This window comes from Lolium rigidum, chromosome 2 (genome assembly GCF_022539505.1).
Source record: "Lolium rigidum isolate FL_2022 chromosome 2, APGP_CSIRO_Lrig_0.1, whole genome shotgun sequence".
NCBI lineage: Eukaryota > Viridiplantae > Streptophyta > Magnoliopsida > Poales > Poaceae > Lolium > Lolium rigidum.
The window spans coordinates 268,796,262-268,815,541 of record NC_061509.1 but is presented as its reverse complement, the minus strand read 5'-3'; the positions used below and the strand labels follow the sequence as shown (position 1 = coordinate 268,815,541).

General features: G+C 43.1%; 1 protein-coding gene across 1 annotated transcript; it reads right to left on the bottom strand.

Moving 5' to 3' along the window:
- Positions 1-15,571: 15,571 nt before the first annotated feature.
- On the bottom strand, positions 15,572-17,010 carry LOC124688754 (aspartic proteinase nepenthesin-1-like). Its single transcript, XM_047222390.1, has one exon. It carries the CDS (start codon positions 16,982-16,984, stop codon positions 15,689-15,691), a length of 1,296 nt encoding a protein of 431 aa, XP_047078346.1. The 5' UTR covers positions 16,985-17,010; the 3' UTR covers positions 15,572-15,688.
- Positions 17,011-19,280: the final 2,270 nt, after the last annotated feature.

Sequence of the window (19,280 nt, the reverse complement as noted above, 5' to 3'; positions counted from 1 at the left end):
ACAAGTGAATCATAAAGCAAAGACTTTTCATGAATAGTACTTCAAGACAAGCATCAATAAGTCTTGCATAAGAGTTAACTCATAAATCAATAAATCAAAGTAAAGGTATTGAAGCAACACAAAGGAAGATTAAGTTTCAGCGGTTGCTTTCAACTTATAACATGTGTATCTCATGGATAATTGTCAACATAGAGTAATATAACAAGTGCAATATGCAAGTATGTAGGAATCAATGGACAGTTCACACAAGTGTTTGCTTCTTGAGGTGGAGAGAGATAGGTGAACTGACTCAACATAAAAGTAAAGAGAATGGTCCTTCAAAGAGGAAAGCATCGATTGCTATATTTGTGCTAGAGCTTTTATTTTGAAAACATGAAACAATTTTGTCAACGGTAGTAATAAAGCATATGAGTTATGTAAATTATATCTTACAAGTTGCAAGTCTCATGCATAGTATACTAATAGTGCCCGCACCTTGTCCTAATTAGCTTGGACTACCGGATCTTTGCAATGCACATGTTTTAACCAAGTGTCACAATGGGGTACCTCCATGCCGCCCGTACAAAGGTCTAAGGAGAAAGCTCGCATTTTGGATTTCTCGCTTTTGATTATTCTCAACTTAGACATCCATACCGGGACAACATGGACAACAGATAATGGACTCCTCTTTAATGCATAAGCATGTGGCAACAATTATTATTCTCATATGAGATTGAGGATGTATGTCCAAAACTCGAAACTTCCACCATGATTCATGGCTTTAGTTAGCGGCCCAATGTTCTTCTCTAACAATATGCATGCTCCAACCATTAAGGTGGTAGATCTCTTTTACTTCGGACAAGACGGACATGCATAGCAACTCACATGATATTCAACAAAGAATAGTTGATGGCGTCCCCGTAAACATGGTTATCGCACAACAAGCAACTTAATAAGAGATAAAGTGCATAAGTACATATTCAATACCACAATAGTTTTTAAGCTATTTGTCCCATGAGCTATATATTGCAAAGGTGAATGATGGAATTTTAAAGGTAGCACTCAAGCAATTTACTTTGGAATGGCGGATAAATACCATGTAGTAGGTAGGTATGGTGGACACAAATGGCATAGTGGTTGGCTCAAGTATTTTGGATGCATGAGAAGTATTCCCTCTCGATACAAGGTTTAGGCTAGCAAGGTTATTTGAAACAAACACAAGGATGAACGGTGCAGCAAAACTCACATAAAAGACATATTGTAAACATTATAAGACTCTACACCGTCTTCCTTGTTGTTCAAAACTCAATACTAGAAATTATCTAGACTTTAGAGAGACCAAATATGCAAACCAAATTTTAGCATGCTCTATGTATTTCTTCATTAATAGGTGCAAAGTATATGATGCAAGAGCTTAAACATGAGCACAACAATTGCCAAGTATCAAATTATTCAAGACATTCTACCAATTACTACATGTAGCATTTTCCGTTTCCAACCATATAATAATGAACGAAGCAGTTTCAGCCTTCGCCATGAAAATTAAAGGCTAAGAACAAATGTGTTCATACGAACCAGCGGAGCGTGTCTCTCTCCCACACAAGCATTTATTCAAACAAAAACAAAAACAAAAGCACACAGACGCTCCAAGTAAAGTACATAAGATGTGACGGAATAAAAATATAGTTTCAGGGGAGGAACTCGATAATGTTGTCGATGAAGAAGGGGATGCCTTGGGCATCCCCAAGCTTAGACGCTTGAGTCTTCTTAGAATATGCAGGGGTGAACCACCGGGGCATCCCCAAGCTTAGAGCTTTCACTCTTCTTGATCATAGTATATCATCCTCCTCTCTTGACCCTTGAAAACTTCCTCCACACCAAACTCGAAACAACTCATTAGAGGGTTAGTGCACAATAAAAGTTAACATGTTCAGAGGTGACACAATCATTCTTAACACTTCTGGACATTGCATAAAGCTACTGGACATTAATGGATCAAAGAAATTCATCCAACATAGCAAAAGAGGCAATGCGAAATAAAAGGCAGAATCTGTCAAAACAGAACAGTCCGTAAAGATGGATTTTATTAGGGCACCAGACTTGCTCAAATGAAAATGCTCAAATTGAATGAAAGTTGCGTACATATCTGAGGATCATGCACGTAAATTGGCTTAATTTTCTGAGCTACCTACAGGGAGGTAGACCCAGATTCGTGACAAGCAAAGAAATCTGGAACTGCGCAGTAATCCAAATCTAGTACTTACTTTACTATCAAAGACTTTACTTGGCACAACAAAACTCAAAACTAAGATAAGGAGAGGTTGCTACAGTAGTAAACAACTTCCAAGACACAAATATAAAACAAAGTACTGTAGCAAAATAACACATGGGTTATCTCCCAAGAAGTTCTTTCTTTATAGCCGTTAAGATGGGCTCAACAGTTTTAATGATGCACTCCCAAGAAATAGTGTTTGAAGCAAAAGAGAGCATCAAGAGGCAAATTCAAAACACATTTAAGTCTAACATGCTTCCTATGCATAGGAATCTTGTAAATAAACAAGTTCAAGAATCATAATGCAACAAGCATAGAAAAACTAGACAAGCTCAACTTCAAGATTTTAAGCATATAGAGAGGTGTTTTAGTAACATGAAAATTTCTACCACCATATTTTCCTCTCTCATAATAACTTTCAGTAGTGTCATGAGAAAACTCAACAATATAACCATCACATAAAGCTTTCTTATCATGAGTCTCATGCATAAAATAATTACTCTCCACATAAGCATAATAAATTTTATTAGTAATAGTGGGAGCAAATTCAACAAAGTAGCTATCATTATTATTCTCATCAAGTGTAGGAGGTATAGTATAATCACAACAAAATTTACTCTCCATAGTAGGTGGCACCAAAAGACCACTATCATTATAATCATCATAAATAGGAGGCAAAGTATCATCAAAGTAAATTTTCTCCTCAATGCTTGGGGGACTAAAAAGATCATGAAAACCAGCTTCCCCAAGCTTAGAACTTTCTATATCATTATCAACAATGGTGTTCAAAGCGTTCATACTAATATTACTACCAGCATGCAAATAAGATTCCATAGGTTTTTTAATTTTCGCATCAAACAATCCATGTTTTAAATCAGGAAATAGAATAAGAAGCTCATTGTTGTCCATTATGCCAAACTAGTGTAAACAAGAAACAAAAAGATGCAATTGCAGGATCTAAAGGAAATAGCTTCGAGCACAAACACAATGGTGCCAGAAAAGTACTGTTACCTGGAACCGGAGTATGAGTGCCTTTTTACCTTTCCTCCCGGCAACGGCGCCGTAAAAGTGCTTGATGTCTACGGGAGCTTCTATTCTTGTAGACAGTGTTGGGCCTCCAAGAGCAGAGGTTTGTAGAACAGAAGCAAGTTTCCCTTAAGTGGATTACCCAAGGTTTATCGATCTCAGGGAGGAAGAGGTCAAAGATATCCCTCTCATGCGACCCTGCAACCACAAAGCAAGAAGTCTCTTGTGTCCCCAACACACCTAATAGGTGCACTAGTTCGGCGAAGAGATAGTGAAATACAGGTGGTATGAATGAATATGAGCAGTAGTAACGACACCAGAAAAGTGCTTTGCCCAGGATAGTAAACAAGCAGTAGTAACGCATCAGTAGTAACGCAGCAGTAGTAACGCAAAGAAACAAGTAAACAAGCAGCGATAGCGATATTTAGGAACAAGGCCTAGGGAATAGACTTTCACTAGTGGACACTCTCAACTTTGATCACATAACGGAATAGATAAATGCATACTCTACACTCTTGTTAGATGATGAACACATTGCGTAGGATTACACGAACCCTCAATGCCGGAGTTAACAAGCTCCACAATTCAATGTTCATATTTAAATAACCTTAGAGTGCAAGAAAGATCAACACGACTAAACCAAGTACTAACATAGCATGCACACTGTCACCTTCACGCCACGTAGGAGGAATAGATCACATCAATACTATCATAGCAATAGTTAACTTCACAGTCTACAAGAGATCATGATCATAGCATACGCCAAGTACTAACACGGATGCACACACTGTCACCATTACACCGTGCAGGAGGAATAAACTACTTTAATAACACATCACTAGAGTAGCACATAGATAAATTGTGATACAGAACACATTGCAATCATAAAGAGATATAAATAAGCACTTCACTACGCCATTCATAACAGTGAGTAAGTATTCTGTGAAATATAGCCTAAGAGACCCACACGGTGCACACACTGTCACCTTTACACACGTGGGACAAGGAGTCTCTGGAGATCACATAAGTAAAACTCACTTGACTAGCACAATGACATCTAGATTACAAGCATCATCATATGAATCTCAATCATGTAAGGCAGCTCATGAGATTATTGTATTGAAGTACATAGGAGAGAGATGAACCACATAGCTACCGGTACAGCCCCGAGCCTCGATGGAGAACTACTCCCTCCTCATGGGAGCAGCAGCGGTGATGAAGATGGCGGTGGAGATGGCAGCGGTGTCGATGGAGAAGCCTTCCGGGGCACTTCCCCGCTCCGGCAGGTGCCGCAACGGAGACTCCTGTCCCCCAGATCTTGGCTTCGCGATGGCGGCGGCTCCAGAAGGTTTCTGTGGGTTTCGTCCTTCGTAATAGGGTTTTCGCGACGGAGGCTTTAAATAGGCGGAAGGGCAGCCTCGGAGGGGGCCTGGGGCCACCACACCATAGGCGGCGCGGCCCCCTCCGGCCGCGCCGGGTGTGGTGTGGGGCCCCCGTGGCTTCCTCCGCGGCTCTCGGGTGTTCTGGATGGTTCCGGGGAAAATAGGAACCCGGGTCTTGATTTCGTCCGATTCCGAGAATATTTCGTTACTAGGATTTCGAAGCCAAAAACAGCAGTAAAACGTGAACCGGCACTTCGGCATTTTGTTAATAGGTTAGTTCCGTAAAATGCACGAATATGACATAAAGTGTGCATAAAACATGTAGATAACATCAATAATGTGGCATGGAACATAAGAAATTATCGATACGTCGGAGACGTATCGGACGTCCACCTCCCCGTTCCAGCGGGCAGCGGAAGTAGTAGCTCCTCTTGAATCCGACAAAGACGACGGCGTGGTGTCGGTGGTGGTGGAGAAATCCGGCGGAGCTTCGCTTGAGCGTGCGGGATGTGGTGGAGGAGAGAGACCGCTAGGGTTTGGGGAGAGAGAGGGGTTGGGCGCCGGCCCTCTAAGGGGTGCGGCCAAGGCTGAGGCTTGAAGTGGCCAGCCCCTCTCCTATGCCCCTCATTATATAGGTGGAAGCCCCAAGAGTTCTAGTCCAAGTCTTCGAATAAGACCCCAACACTAAAACCTCCCATATGTGGGAAACCTACTCAAGGAGGAAGTCCTACCCAAGGTGGGACTCCCACCTTTCCTTGAGGTGGGTTGGCCGGCCACCCTAGAGGAGTCCACCTTGGACTCCTCCCCTTTAGGGTTGGCTGGCCATGCAAGGTGGAGTCCCTCCGGGACTCTACTTTCCATGGTGATTTCTTCCGGACTTTTCTAGAACCTTCTAGAACCTACCATAAATGCACCGGATCATTTCCAAACTTGGAATATGACTTCCTATATATGAATCTTATTCTCCGGACCATTCCGGAACTCCTCGTGATGTCCGGGATCTCATCCGGGACTCCAAACAAATATTCGAACTCCATTCCATATTCAAGTTCTACCATTTCAACATCAAACCTTAAGTGTGTCACCCTACGGTTCGCGAACTATGCGGACATGGTTGAGTACTCACTCCGACCAATAACCAATAGCGGGATCCGGAGATCCATAATGGCTCCCACATATTCAACGATGACTTCGATGATCGAATGAACCATTCACATACGATACCAATTCCCTTTGTCACGCGATATTTTACTTGTCCGAGGTTTGATCATCGGTATCACTCTATACCTTGTTCAACCTCGTCTCCCGACAAGTACTCTTTACTCGTACCATGGTATGTGGTCTCTTATGAACTTATTCATATGCTTGCAAGACATTAGACGACATTCCACCGAGAGGGCCCAGAGTATATCTATCCGTCATCGGGATGGACAAATCCCACTCGTTGATCCATATGCCTCAACTCATACTTTCCGGATACTTAGTCCCACCTTTATAACCACCCATTTACGCGAGTGGCGTTTGATGTAATCAAAGTACCTTTCCGGTATAAGTGATTTACATGATCTCATGGTCATAAGGACTAGGTAACTATGTATCGAAAGCTTATAGCAAATAACTCAATGACGTGATCTTATGCTATGCTTAATTGGGTGTGTCCATTACATCATTCATACAATGATATAACCTTGTTATTAATAACATCCAATGTTCATGATTATGAAACTAATCATCCATTAATCAACAAGCTAGTTTAAGAGGCATACTAGGGACTTCTTTGTTGTCTACATATCACACATGTACTAATGTTTCGGTTAATACAATTATAGCACGATATATAAACATTTATCATAAACACAAAGATATAAATAATAACCACTTTATTATTGCCTCTAGGGCATATCTCCTTCACATAGAACCTTCCGCGTCATTTTAATTCACATAAAATGACATCCTATATATGAATCTTATTCTCCGGACCATTCCGGAACTCCTCGTGATGTCCGGGATCTCATCCGGGACTCCGAACAAATATTCGAACTCCATTCCATATTCAAGTTCTACCATTTCAACATCCAACTTTAAGTGTGTCACCCTACGGTTCGTGAACTATGCGGACATGGTTGAGTACTCACTCCGACCAATAACCAATAGCGGGATCCGGAGATCCATAATGGCTCCCACATATTCAACGATGACTTTAGTGATCGAATGAACCATTCACATACAATACCAATTCCCTTTGTCACGCGATATTTTACTTGTCCGAGGTTTGATCTTCGGTATCACTCCATACCTTGTTCAACCTCGTCTCCCGACAAGTACTCTTTACTCGTACTCGTGGTATGTGGTCTCTTATGAACTTATTCATATGCTTGCAAGACATTAGACGACATTCCACCGAGAGGGCCCAGAGTATATCTATCCGTCATCGGGATGGACAAATCCCACTGTTGATCCATATGCCTCAACTCATACTTTCCGGATACTTAATCTCACCTTTATAACCACCCATTTACGCAGTGGCGTTTGATGTAATCAAAGTACCTTTCCAATATAAGTGATTTACATGATCTCATGGTCATAAGGACTAGGTAACTATGTATCGAAAGCTTATAGCAAATAACTTAATGACGAGATCTTATGCTACGCTTAATTGAGTGTGTCCATTACATCATTCATATAATGATATAACCTTGTTATTAATAACATCCAATGTTCATGATTATGAAACTAATCATCCATTAATCAACAAGCTTGTTTAAGAGGCATACTAGGGACTTCTTGTTGTCTACATATCACACATGTACTAATGTTTCGGTTAATACAATTATAGCATGATATATAAACATTTATCATAAACATAGAGATATAAATAATAACCACTTTATTATTGCCTCTAGGGCATATCTCCTTCGATCTCCCACTTGCACTAGAGTCAATAATCTAGATTACATTGTAATATACCTAACACCCATGGCATTCGGTGTTGGTCATGCTTTGCCCTAGGGAGAGCTTTAGTCAACGGATCTGCTACATTCGGATCGGTGTGTACTTTGCAAATCTTTACTTCTCCATCTTCGATGTACTCGCGAATCGAGTGGTAACGCAGCTTGATATGCTTCGGCCTCTTGTGTGACCTTGGCTCTTGTGCATTGGCGATGGCACCCATGTTATCACGAGTAAATGATTAATGGGTCCAATGCACTAGGAACCACACCGAGCTCTACAATGAACCTCTTCATCCATACCGCTTCGATGAAGCCTCGAAGCCGCTATGTACTCGGATTCCGTTGAAGACTTCGCCACCGTGCACTCGCTTCGAGCTTGCCCAGCTCATCGCAGCGACCATTCAATATAAACACGTACCCGGATCGTGACTTAGAGTCATCGGGATCGGTGTTCCAACTTGCATCGGTGTAACCGTTTACAACGAGCTCTTGGTCACCTCCATAACAAAGAAACATATCCTTAGTTCTTTTCAAGTACTTCAGGATATTCTTGACCGATGTCCGAGTGTTCCATTCCTGGATCACTTTGATATCTCGCTAGTCAAACTAACAACATGTGCTATATCCGGTCTAGTACATAGCATGGCATACATGATAGATCCTATCGCCGAGGCATAGGGGATATTACTCATCCTTTCTCTTTCTTTCGCTCGTAGCCGGTCCTTGAGTCTTACTCAAGACCTTGCCCGGTAACATAGGTAAGAACCCTTTCTTACTTTCGTCCATTCTAAACTTCTTTAGAATCTTGTCCAGATATGTACTCTGTGATAGCCCTATTAGGCGTCTTGATCTATCTCTATAAATCTTGATGCCTAATATATACGATGCTTCACCAAGGTCTTTCATCGAAAAACTATTATTCAAATAACCTTTAACACTGCTTAATAGTTCTATATCATTCCCGATCAATAATATGTCATCTACATATAATATCAGGAATGCTACAAAGCTCCCACTCACTTTCTTGTAAATACAGGCCTCTCCATGACACTGTATAAACCCGAAGTCTTTGATCACCTTATCAAAGCGTCGGTTCCAACTTCTCGATGCTTGCTTCAGTCCATAGATTGAACGCTGAAGTTTGCATACTTTGTCAGCATTTTTAGGATTGACAAAACCTTTGGGTTGTACCATATACAACTCTTCCTCAATGTCTCCATTAAGGAACACCGTTTTGACACCCATCTGCCAAATCTCATAATCGAAAAATGCAGCTATTGCTAACAAAATCCTCACAGATTTTAGCTTCGCTACGATGTGAGAAAGTCCCATCGTAGTCAACTCCTTGAATTTGTCGGAAACCTTTTGCGACAAGTCGAGCTTTATAGACGAGTAATATTACCATCGGCATTTGTTTTTCTCTTGAAGATCCATTTATTCTCGACAGCCTTTCGGCTATCGGGTAAGTCTACCAAAGTCCATACTTTGTTATTATACATGGATCCCATTTCGGATTTCATGGCTTCTTGCCATTTGTTGGAATCCGGGCTCATCATCGCTTCTTCATACGTCGCGTGGTCCTCATCATTGTTATCCACAATCATGACATTTAGACAAGGATCATACCAATCGGGAGTGGTACGTTCCCTTGTCGATCTGCGAGGTTCAGTAGTTTCCTCGTTCGAAGTTTCATGATCATTATCATTAGCTTCCTCTCGTTGCCGTGTAGGCGGTACAGGTACAACTTCCGCATCGCGCTACTCGATCAACGAGTATAGATTCATCAATCTCATCGAGTTCTACTTTTCTTCCGAGTCACTTCTTTAGTGAGAAATTCTTTCTCAAGAAAGGTTCCATTCTTAGCAACAAAGATTTTGCCTTCGGATTTGTGATAGAAAGTATACCCTATAGTTTCCTTAGGGTATCCTATGAAGACGCATTTCTCCGCTTTGGGTTCTAGCTTGTCCGGTTGTAACTTCTTTACATAGGCTTCGCAACCCCAAACTTTCGGAACGACGACTTAGGTTTCTTATTAAACCATAATTCATACGGTGTCGTTTCTACGGATTTTGATGGTGCTCTATTTAAAGTGAATGCGGTCTGTCTCTAATGCATAACTCCAAAATGATAACGGCAAATCAGTAAGAGACATCATAGAACGAACCATATCTAAGAGAGTTCGATTACGATGTTCGGACACACCGTTACGTTGAGGTGTTCCCGGCGGTGTCAATTGTGAAAGTATTCCGCATTTCTTTAAATGCATGCCAAACTCATAACTCAGATATTCACCTCCACGATCAGATCGTAGAAATTTGATCTTCTTGTTACGTTGATTTTCTACTTCACTTTGGAATTCCTTAAACTTCTCGAAAGTTTCGGATTTATGTTTCATGAAATAGATATACCCATATCTACTCAGATCATCTATGAAGGTTAGAACATAACGATAACCACCGCGCGATGCTACGCTCATTGGTCCGCACACATCGGTATGTATGATTTCCAATAAGTCAGTAGCTCGCTCCATCATACCGTGAAAATGGAGTCTTAGTCATTTTTCCCATCGGACATGCTTCGCATCTATCAAGTGACTCAAAGTCAAGTGATTCAAGTAATCCATCGGTATGGAGTTTCTTCATGCGTTTCACTCCAATATGACAAAGACGACGAGTGCCACATATAAGTAGAATTATCATTCAATTTAATTCGCTTAGCATCAATGTTATGTATATGCGTATCACTACTATCGAGATCTAACGAAATAAGCCATTCTTTTGTGGTGCTCGACCATAAAAGATATTATTCATAAAAATAGAACAACCATTATTCTCGGACTTGAATGAATAACCGTCTTGCATTAAACAAGATCCAGATATAATGTTCATGCTCAACGCGGGTACAAAATAACAATTATTTAGGCTTAAAACTAATCCCGAAGGTAGATGTAGAGGAAGTGTGCCGGCAAGCGATCACATCGACTTTGGATCCATTTCCAACGCGCATCGTCACTTCATCTTTCGGTAGTCTTCGTTTATTCTTTAGTTCCTGTTTCGAGTTACGGATATGAGCAACCGAACCAGTATCAAATACCCGGGTACTAGAACGAGAACCGGTGAGATAAACATCTATAACATGTATATCGGATATACCTTCTTTCTTCTTCTTGACAAGGCCGCTCTTCGGATCAGCTAGATACTTGGAGCAATTACGCTTCCAGGTGTCCCTTCTCCTTGCGATAATAGCACTCGAGCATCGAGCTAGCTTAGGGCCGTTCTTAGGTTTCATAGGAGGCGTGGCAGCTTTCTTGCCACCCTTCTTGAATTTTCCCTTAGACTTGCCCTGTTTCTTGAGCTGGTGGTCTTGTTGACCATCAACACTTGGTGCTCTTTCTTGATCTCAATCTCGGCAGCTTTTAGCATGCCAAAGAGTTCGGGTAACTCCTTGTTCATGTTACTGCATATTGTAGTTCATCACAAAGTTCTTATAACTTGGTGGCGGTGATTGAAGGACACGATTAATCCCCGATCTGTTAGGAATCACTATTCCCAAGTCACCGAGTTTCTTCGCATGCCGGTCATGGCGAGCATGTGCTCACTAATGGAGCTGCCTTCTTCCATCATACGAGCTGAAGAAATGTTTCGATGCTTCATAGCATTCCACGGCCGCATGAGTCTCAAAAATAGCTTTCGAGCTCATTCATCAACTCATGAGGATCGTGGTGCTCAAAACGTTTTTGAAGATCGGATTCCGGATCGCACGGGATGGCACACCGAACTTGAGAGTACCGAGTTTTTCGAGTCTCGTAAACAGCTTTTACTTCATCGGTTTCGGTTTCGCAGGAGGGTCACCTAGCGGTGCATCAAGCACATATTGCAGATTTCCGCCGAGAGGAAGATCCTCACATGACGGAACCAGATCGGTGAAGTTGCTACCGTTGCTCTTAAGCTTTTCTTTCTCTAGGAAGCTGGTTAAAATTGATTGGGGACGCCATCTCTACAACATATATTTGCAATAGTTTAGACTAAGTTTATGACAAATTGAGTTCAAATTTTAATTCAACATAATTAAAAATCTAGGTGAACTCCCACTCAAAACAATATCCCTCGCATTGTCTTAGTGATCACACGAACCAAATCCACCACACCTAAGTCCGATCATCACGAGACAAGGTGTAATTTCAATGGCGAACACTCAAAGTGTTCATCATATCAATCATATGATTCATGCTCTACCTTTCGGTATCACGTGTTCGAGAGCATGTCCGTACATGCTAGGCTCGTCAAGGCCACCTTAGTATCCGCATGTGCAAAAACTGGCTTGCACCCGTTGTATGCACTTGTTGATTCTATCACACCCGATCATCACGAGATGCTTCAAAACGACAAGTCTTGGCAACGGTGCTACTAAGGATGAACACTTTATTATCTTGAGATTTTAGTGAGGGATCATCTTATAATGCTACCGTCGCGATCTAAGCAAAATAAGATGCATAAAAGGATTAACATCACATGCAGTTCATATGTGATATGATATGGCCCTTTTTTCTTTGCGCCTTTGATCTTCATCTCCAAAGCACGGACATGATCTCCATCATCTTCGGGCATGATCTCCATCATCGTCGGCGTAGCGTCAAGGTCAATGGCGCCGTCTTCATGATTGTCCTCCATGTAGCAACTATTACAACTACTTTGAAATACTACTCAACATGAAATTTAAAGACAACCATAAGGCTCCTGCCGGTTGCCACAATACAATAATGATCATCTCATACATATTCATCATCACATTATGGCCATATCACATCACCAAACCCCTGCAAAAACAAGTTAGACGTCTCTAATTTGGTTTGCATATTTTACGTGGTTTAGGGTTTTCGAGAGAGATCTAATCAACCTACGAACATGAACCACAACGTTGATACTAATGTTGTCAATAGAAGAGTAAATTGAATCTTTACTATAGTAGGAGAGACAGGACACCCGCAAAGCCTCTTATGCAATACAAGTTGCATGTCGAACGAGGAACAAGTCTCATGAACGCGGTCATGTAAAGTTAGTCCGAGCCGCTTCATCCCACTATGCCATAAAGATGCAAAGTACTCAACTAAAGATAACAAGAGCATCAACGCCCACAAAACCATTGTGTTCTACTCGTGCAACCATCTATGCATAGACACGGCTCGATACCACTCTGTACGATAACGTTGCATAGAAAACAAAAATTTTCCTACCGCGAACACGCAATCCAAGCCAAGATGCAATCTAGAAGACGGTAGCAACGAGGGGGTATCGAGTCTCACCCTTGAAGAGATTCCAAAGCCTACAAGATGAGGCTCTTGTTGCTGCGGTAGACGTTCACTTGCCGCTTGCAAAAGCGCGTAGAAGATCTTGATCACGATCGCTTCGGCGCCACGAACGGGCGGCACCTCCGTACTCGGTCACACGTTCGGTTGTTGATGAAGACGACGTCCACCTCCCCGTTCCAGCGGGCAGCGGAAGTAGTAGCTCCTCTTGAATCCGACGGCACGACGGCGTGGTGTCGGTGGTGGTGGAGAAGTCCGGCGGAGCTTCGCTAAGCGTGCGGGACGTGGTGGAGGAGAGAGGCCGCTAGGGTTTGGGGAGAGGGGGCGCCGGCCACTAAGAGGTGCGGCCACCTTGGTGGTTCTTTGGTGGCCGGCCCCTCCCCTTGGCCCCTCATTATATAGGTGGAACCCCAAGTGTTGGTCTCCAAGTCTTCGAATAAGACCCGAACCAAAACCTTCCATATGGTGGGGAAACCTACCCAAGCTAGGACTCCCACTAGAGGTGGGAGTTCCACCTCCCATATGGGGGGGGGCCGGCCCCCTAAGGGGAGTCCACTTGGGACTCCACCCCCACTAGGGTTGGCCGGCCATGGAGGTGGAGTCCCATGTGGACTCCACCTTCCTTGGTGGTTTCTTCCGGACTTTTCTAGAACCTTCTAGAACCTTCCATAGAACCTTCCGCGTCATTTTAATTCACATAAAATGACATCCTATATATGAATCTTATTCTCCGGACCATTTCGGAACTCCTCGTGATGTCCGGGATCTCATCCGGGACTCCGAACAAATATTCAAACTCCATTCCATATTCAAGTTCTACCATTTCAACATCCAACTTTAAGTGTGTCACCCTACGGTTCGTGAACTATGCGGACATGGTTGAGTACTCACTCCGACCAATAACCAATAGCGGGATCCGGAGATCCATAATGGCTCCCACATATTCAACGATGACTTTAGTGATCGAATGAACCATTCACATACAATACCAATTCCCTTTGTCACGCGATATTTTACTTGTCCGAGGTTTGATCTTCGGTATCACTCCATACCTTGTTCAACCTCGTCTCATGACAAGTACTCTTTACTCGTACTCGTGGTATGTGGTCTCTTATGAACTTATTCATATGCTTGCAAGACATTAGACGACATTCCACCGAGAGGGCCCGGAGTATATCTATCCGTCATCGGGATGGACAAATCCCACTGTTGATCCATATGCCTCAACTCATACTTTACGGATACTTAATCCCACCTTTATAACCACCCATTTACGCGAGTGGCGTTTGATATAATCAAAGTACCTTTCCGGTATAAGTGATTTACATGATCTCATGGTCATAAGGACTAGGTAACTATGTATCGAAAGCTTATAGCAAATAACTTAATGACGAGATCTTATACTACGCTTAATTGGGTGTGTCCATTACATCATTCATATAATGATATAACCTTGTTATAATAACATCCAATGTTCATGATTATGAAACTAATCATCCATTAATCAACAAGCTAGTTTAAGAGGCATACTAGGGACTTCTTGTTGTCTACATATCACACATGTACTAATGTTTCGGTTAATACAATTATAGCATGATATATAAACATTTATCATAAACATAGAGATATAAATAATAACCACTTTATTATTGCCTCTAGGGCATATCTCCTTCAAAATCCTCATCCTATCTTGTGATGACAGAATATGAGACCAGACTAGGTATAAATAGCATTTCAACTTCTTTATTTAGCACTAGTACCTATTTATTGTGCTCGTTTTCACGTAGAGAGCTAGAACCAAGGACTCGGTACTGGGTATAAGTCTGAGTCTGTTGCATGCTCCGAACTTAGGAAAGATGGCATGGCCTGGAAGGATGGCTCCGGGTTCCACGAATCTAGCTTTGAGAAGGCTCCCATGAGCCAGATTTGTCATCGGCGAGGTCGGAAACAACAAGCTCTGTAATAGTGGAGGCTAGTGCTTTCTAGAAATTTCTTGTGTTGCAAAGGGAATTTTGAATTGGTATGAGTGTCTATTGTTTTTGTTGTGTAGGCACAAGTAAATGCTACAATGATTTATGGGCTTACACTACGAATGGATTTCTCCAATGTTGCAAAAATGTTTCTGTGATATTATGTGTGTTTGCCATACATGTTGGATGCATTGTTGATTTTGTTGTAAATAATGACACATTTTTGCAACATTTTTTCTGCAACCAGGAGATTTGTTATGTATGTTGCTTTTTTGCTACATGTGTATATTCAAAATGTTGCAAGTAGTGATACACTTTTTTAATATTTTGCTGCAGCAAAATGTGGATTTGTTGTATAAGTTTTTCTGCTACATGGGTGCATTCGAAATGTTTGTTATATTTTTTCGCGACATTTTTACTAGAGAAAAATGTTGCAAGAGAAATTTTGTGTACGTGCGAAACATTTCATCATATGTTGTGATGGCAAACGCTAAGATCGCACTAGGTATAAATAGCATTTCCCTTCTTTATTTTGCGCCAATGCATCCTCCGTTCGGATATAAGTGACTTGGCTTTATCTAGATACCGATATATCTAGACGAATTTTAGTGTGATCTATACAAAGTTGAGTCTTGTATTTTTGAACGGAGTTTTTTTTGCGAATTTTTTGAACGGAGTTCGTAGTGTTTATTGTGCTCGTTTTTACATAGACAGCTAGAAGCAAGCACTTGGGCGCTAGTAGGTAAAACTGTAGTATAGTTGGCATTTGCGCATGCACATGCACACGTCCGGCCACAGTTAACTTAGAGCTGGTCGCAGCTCGCGGGCGCGAAGTTCATCTTATTGGCCTGCAGGTCGTAGACGATGTGCGTGTTCTGCTGCTGGAAGTTGCCTATGATCGTCATGTCGAGGTCGCCCGCCGAAAGTATCACCACGCACAGTAGAGCGCCGGCGTTACCCTTGTCGTCCTCAACCTCCAGCAAGTAGTTTTGTGTGGGAATGTCCCAGTCGGCGCCCTCCAGGTGGAGGATGAGCTTCGGCACGGGCACTTTCTTCGGGTCCGCTGCCTGCGCTGTGGAGAAGCACAACATGCCGGGGATAGGTGAGGCCGAGGCGTTGGCGACAGGGAGAGGCACTTGCGACACGAAAGCCTCCCGGAGGCTCTGGAAGACAGCCTCCGGGAAGATTGTGATGCTCGTGCCGGAGTCAATGATCGGCCCGTCGGATCGAGACGCTGTCAACGGCAGTAGAGTCTTGCCGACAGAGACGCCTTGGAGCGAAAGGTAGTAGAATGACGAGGTGCCCCCGGTCGCAGGGGTTGGCGCAAACGGGGTGGATTGGGCGTTGGCTCCGAGGTTGTCCGGCGTGCCTAGGAACACCGTGCTGCTCCCCTGATCTCCTATGGTGGTGAGGCAATAGGAGAACCTGTCGACATTGAGCTGCGAAGGCAGCGACAGGGGCCCTCGGCCGAAGCCAGCGATGCCGGACTCGTTGGGCGTGAAGCGGCCGCCGTTCTTCATGCCACAGCCGAAACGGAGGCTGGGCACTGCCGAGCCGCTGAAGGTGAAGGTGTCCTCGATGATCGTTCCTATCGTGAAGGATTTGTCGCCGTAGGAGTAGCCGTAGCGGCAGAGGTTATCCTTGCTGCACCCGTAGTTCTGGAGGCCCCCCTTGGGGCCGCAGATAGGGTCGGTGCACGACACTGTGCCGAAGGTGCCGGAGGCGGAGGGCTTGAACACCGGGAGCGCCTGCTGATAGCAGTTTGACGCTGTGCAAGCGCACTGCGTCCAGATAAGGTCGCTGCCGGTGTCCAGCACCAGTGCCACGGCCTGCTGGCTTGGCGTGCCGACGCCCAAGTGGACTAGGTATTCGGAACCACCGCTGGCCACGGGCGCGGTCGCTGCCTGAGCACTGGCGCCGAGGCTGGCCGCACGCGCCGTCGAGCGAGCGGCCATCCGGGTGAGCAGCTCGCGCTTGGTGAAGCCGCGGCCGCTGTCGACGTGTGTGAGGTCGGCGCGCAAGGTCGTCGAAGCGGCAGGTCGCGCGAAGAAGATGGCTAGGAAGAGAACGCAGGGTAGCATCACTGATGGGTTCTTCATCGTGCACCTCAGTTCGTGGAGGGAGCTGAGGTTGTAGTAAGTTGGAAGTGTTCTAGCAGCCGTGGGTTCATATATATAGTGACAGAGCACATCCACTTGGCAAATGAATCCAGAGAAAAATATGACCACTACCAGATTTTCCAGGGCAATGTCGCAGTTATGTACTGCTGTTGAATGATTCAAAGGTTCTGGAACACAGGTACATATACTCTCTTAGAGCGCCTAGTGCTGACATCGTCACCATGGTGTTTAATTAGATTGCAGGCGTTCACGCTGTGTCGCACAAATTTACACGTCTACACAACTAGCTTAAATCTCTAATTAAACGCAAGCTCTCACTCACAATCCACTGTGTGAACTCATGCTCTCTTACAATATTAATTCGCCGGAGAAGTATTTGTATGGAGCAACTAGAATACGAATGAGGGGTCAGTCCACCCCCGAGTCCACTGCATTTGAATGAGGGGTCTGCTTCAGTACAGTCCTCCAGGTAACCTAGTCTTTTGGAAACCACAAAGCCTCAGTTGACTGAGAGTTCACTAATTCTCAGTCGACTGGTCGTGGTGTATCCCGTGACTGTTTGATCGTTGTACCCTGCATGTATTATCTTAAGTTGCTTACTTCTCCCTTATTAAGTCGAGTTTTTCACATAAACATTTTACAATTATCTCTCATTTTTGGAACCTTTTTTTATGTGATACAGCCTACCAATATCAAGTAAAACATTTTTTTGCACCTTCTCGAGATGTACACTAGGTCATGCATGGGTGTACAAAGAGAGAGAAAACAAGATATGATCAACCAGGACTAGAGACCACGGTCCACCTCGATCTCTAGCTACTATCAAAGTAAATAAAATGGAGTTTTTGGCTAACCGAGATGCGTGATATGTGTTTATTTTTTTACTAACTGAGTTGTTGCTAATATGCATTGTCTTGATTCTATTATTATATACATGAGTTTGTGCGATTTCATGGGTTGTTGTTTCGGAACAAGGTGTCCTAAAACCCTACAAGTTTTTGTTGCAACTAAGTTTATGTGCCATGCTGACCCAGTCTACACAAGTTTCCTCTACTTGCATGATCGAACATGTCCTAGATAGGGTCACTAATTAAGTTTACTGGTGTATGTTGCCCTATATTTTTTTTAATACCGAGTTCACGCTGAATCTAGAAAAACGAACTACCTTCTAACCTTAATTTAATGGTAAAAGAAGAAGGGAAGAGGGGAGTAGTGAGGTGGATTGTGATCTTCCCTTTTTACCTTCTTCTTTGTGATCTTGTTGATGAGCTAAATCATTTGATTTATGTCAATCTATAGAACTGTAGGTTCATGGATATATGGAGGAGTAAGATGAGTTGTTGTCTTATAGAAGAGGGAGAAAGGGGCGTCGCGTGGCCTAGGTGGTGAGGGGCTGGTGCTTGAGCTAGGTTTGGTAGCACGCACCCAGGGGAACCTAGTCGAGATGGGATGCGATTGGTAGTGTGCTTTTCTTTCTGTTATCGGGCCATGACCTTGGGGAGGACTTATTTAAATCTAGGGTTGGCTGGTTTGGACTTAACCAGTGAACTTTTGTTGTCTAGCTGTGTCATAGTTTTAATAAAATGCAGTACAGATCGTGAGAGTTGGTATGGCACCGTGTCCTAACCGCACATTGCGTCTATCAATCAACATGTGTTAACTTAAATGCATCTCCTTTTACTCTTGACTCCTCTATGTATGTGGATTAATCTCAACTGTTTAATTGATATAACTCAAGATTAACAAATCTCCACCATTGCTTATCTTCGATTTTAATAATGTAACATATAGATAGAAGATAGATAAATGACTCTTACCGTCAAGTTCACGACAATTATTATGCTCTTTACGAGAGATGAAACAAAAATTTGGCGCGAACATTGACCGTGCGGACATTGTGCGGATCTCCAAGAAAAAGAGTGGTTGAGTTAGTGTGTGTGTGTGTAGGGGGGGGGGGGGGGGGGGCTTCTTAATTACATATGGTAAATCCGTGTCATATCTTGTGTCCACAAAAATATGAGATCGGACTAGGTATAAATAGAATTTCTACTTATTTATTTAGCACTACTACCTATTTATTGTGCTCGTTTTCACATAGAAAGTTAGAACTAAGGACTCGGTACTAGGTAAAACTCTGAGTGCTTTGCATGCAACCATGAGATTCCTCGAATGGCTCTGGGTTCCCCGGATCCGACTTCAACAAGGCTTCCATGAGCCGGATTTTTCATTGGCGAGGTCAGGAACAACAAACTCTGTGATGATGGAGGTTAGTGCT